The 2676-nt window shown below is 36.9% G+C and overlaps 1 protein-coding gene across 1 annotated transcript; it reads left to right on the forward strand.

The window, feature by feature from the left end:
• The first annotated feature begins 755 nt into the window (after window positions 1–755).
• Window positions 756–2383, forward strand: LOC119638416 (degenerin del-1). Its single transcript, XM_038035184.1, has 6 exons — window positions 756–829; window positions 905–1082; window positions 1144–1280; window positions 1337–1421; window positions 1487–1950; window positions 2016–2383. Exons 2-6 carry the CDS (start codon window positions 906–908, stop codon window positions 2239–2241), a joined length of 1089 nt encoding a protein of 362 aa, XP_037891112.1. The 5' UTR covers window positions 756–829; window position 905; the 3' UTR covers window positions 2242–2383.
• The last annotated feature ends 293 nt before the right edge of the window (window positions 2384–2676 follow it).

The raw sequence follows: 2676 nt of genomic DNA on the forward strand, positions 1-2676 counted from the left end.
CAACAACACAATAATTGTTTTATCTTAAGTGGATTTCATGGCAAAGATACGAAACCATGCCCTCTTTGTTAAGCGAATACCACACACACACACACGCACAAAGCCATGCAATCTAAATGCGATATATTATATAAGTCCTTATTAAGTGTGACACCTACACAAAAGCAAATACACTAATTAAATGCTTCAAACATAATGCTCGCACGTGGCGGCTTTGCATGAGTGTATCAGGCAAAAGCTTTTCATGCCTGACTTTCATGTTTATCGCAGTTTTGTTTTGACCTATTGTATTGTTGCTTGCTTGCTTGCTTGCTTGCTTGCTTGCTTGCCTGCCTGCCTGCTTGCTTGCTTGTATAAACGTGTATTTCCTGCTTGCCAGTCATTAGACATTAAGCAATCATCATCCAAAGTTAAAGGAAGTAATCGTAGTCGCGTTAACTTGGCATACAAATGCGTTGGAAATTTGTGACTCACTTAAAGGATTATTGTGTCAATTGCACATTGTCTGGCTTTAGTTACATCGCCAATGAAAAGTAAGACTTTCCATTGCATAATTATTGTAATCTCCAGTGTTAATAATCTTTGCATATGCGACCCTACATAGCTTACATTTCACTGAACGTTTATTTTGGTTAATTTGTGTCGTACTATCCGCTTGGGGCTGTTATCATTTAATCGATGAATACGAAAATGATTTTGAAAGTAGAGCTGTAAGCATTGTCTATGAGAGCATTCATCCATTCGCCAGAGTTAAATTTCCTACTATCAGCGTTTGCGATTTATACAATAAGTACGAATTAGGACCTGATATTGAGGAGTATGTGGCAAGGTAAGTGAAGGTTAGGAGTGAGTACAGATGAGTCAGTGAAAATATTTTTTTTGTTTTTTTGAAATGATTGTTTAGTATGGAACCTTGTGGCTTGGATTGTTACAATTATGAGATCGAAACTCATATTGCTTTCATAATGTATCCTTATTTTTATCACGATGGAGTGATCAGGGGACGTTGTGAACAATACGAGAATTGCGGAGAGAATTGCGCCAAATGTCCGGCGAATAATTATCGGGGCCTATTGGAAAAAGTAAGTACGTTAACGAAATGAATGCGTCAAGTAAGTAACTCGTTCTTGCTGCTCTGTACAGTTCGGAGCCAATTGTTCTAGCTTGTTTAACGAATGCAGCTTGTCATATAAAAGTTTCGATTGTTGCAAGTATTTCTTGCCTTTAATTACACCATTTGGTAAATGTTTTTTATTGAATTCCTTGCAAAACAATAAAAAGTAAGTTTCTGCTTAGTTTAATCATTCCACACTCAAGTGCTCGTTTCCTTTTGTAGGGGTAGTCCTACGTGGTTTAAGAGTATGATAAATCCGGCTTATCAAAAACCTATAATGACTATAAATTCGAAACGGCCTATCCAGGTTTGTTAAACGTTAGGCTAAACATTTCAATTTCAATTTGCTAAGAACGATTTTGAATTTCTTAGGTTAGTATTTTAAATGAAGAGGACGTACCCCATTACGCGTTACCAACGGTTAAAGTGGAAATTATGCAACCGGGTCAACGTAAGAGTTTTCAATTTTTTATTGAAAACATGATCAATGATCCAGGAGTAAGGGATATATCGCCTCATTACCGGCAATGCCGGTTTGCGGACGAGCTTGTTGATGATACCGGCTTTAAAGCTTACAGTTTCAGCTCGTGTATGGCCGATTGTGTGCGCCAACATCAAATGGCTTTGTGCAATTGTTCAGCTTACAGCTTAATGCCTACGCCTCTGGCTAAGTATCCTGATTGCGACCTAAACGGTTATATGTGTTTAGAGCGCAACTATATGGTAAAACGTGATGCGAAACCCTTGCTACCCTGGTCGGATAGTAATCACACTTGCACTTGTTTGCCTTCGTGTACCGAAAACGACATACGCTCCGTGTATGAGTCAAATTCAGAGTAAGAATTTCTCAAATAAAGTTTTAAGTTAAATTAATTGAAAGCGATATTGAAAAATATTTCAGAACTGAACCAGGAGCGAAGGACCTACGCATAGACATTATGATGTCCAATCTACCATCGGAACGTTATCGCCGTCAGGCGTTACGATCACGTTTAGATGCAGTCGTTACCATAGGCGGTATATTGGGATTGTTTTTGGGTGCCAGTCTTTTGAGTGGTCTTGAATTTTTGTACTATTTCACTATACGTTTATGGAATGATGTGAGGAGAGCGCGTCGCCAACAATGAATGACAATTCATTTTAAATTTAAAGTCATTTATTTGTTTATCGTTTGTTTTCTTGTTGCTTTACGGTCCTCGTTTTTTTGCTATGAAAGTCAACGTCAAGTTAAGGAAAGTTTTTAATTGCATTGCTCGAGGAAAGATACACATTCCATTTGCAAATGCAATTTAATTTACATTGACAATGCTAAAGCGCTCTCTCACAGATTCTTTGGCAAAGTAATTAAATATTTATTTATATTGTTATCCTTAAGAAATCTCTAGCACAACCCAAACTAAAACAAACACAAAACAAAATGCAAAAAAAAAATCAGGAAAATATAATAAAAGGGTTTTAAAAAAATCCTAAGAAATTCAACAGTTTGCTTAGCTTTCCGGTAATGGGTGTAATAAACATTTGAATTTATCGTCGATTTCATTTGGATGTTAAGCCATTTGGTT

Source organism: Glossina fuscipes, unplaced genomic scaffold, assembly GCF_014805625.2.
Source record: "Glossina fuscipes isolate IAEA_lab_2018 unplaced genomic scaffold, Yale_Gfus_2 88, whole genome shotgun sequence".
Classification (NCBI taxonomy): Eukaryota; Metazoa; Arthropoda; class Insecta; order Diptera; family Glossinidae; genus Glossina; species Glossina fuscipes.

What these genes read in the sequence shown, in the direction of transcription:
- LOC119638416 (XM_038035184.1), top strand. Translation starts at nt 906, where the DNA reads ATGGAACCTTGTGGCTTGGATTGTTACAATTATGAGATCGAAACTCAT. An exon ending in TCCTTGCAAAACAATAAAAA is followed by an intron (nt 1,281 to 1,336) that starts GTAAGTTTCTGC and finishes TTCCTTTTGTAG; the next exon opens with GGGTAGTCCTACGTGGTTTA. An exon ending in ATTCGAAACGGCCTATCCAG is followed by an intron (nt 1,422 to 1,486) that starts GTTTGTTAAACG and finishes TGAATTTCTTAG; the next exon opens with GTTAGTATTTTAAATGAAGA.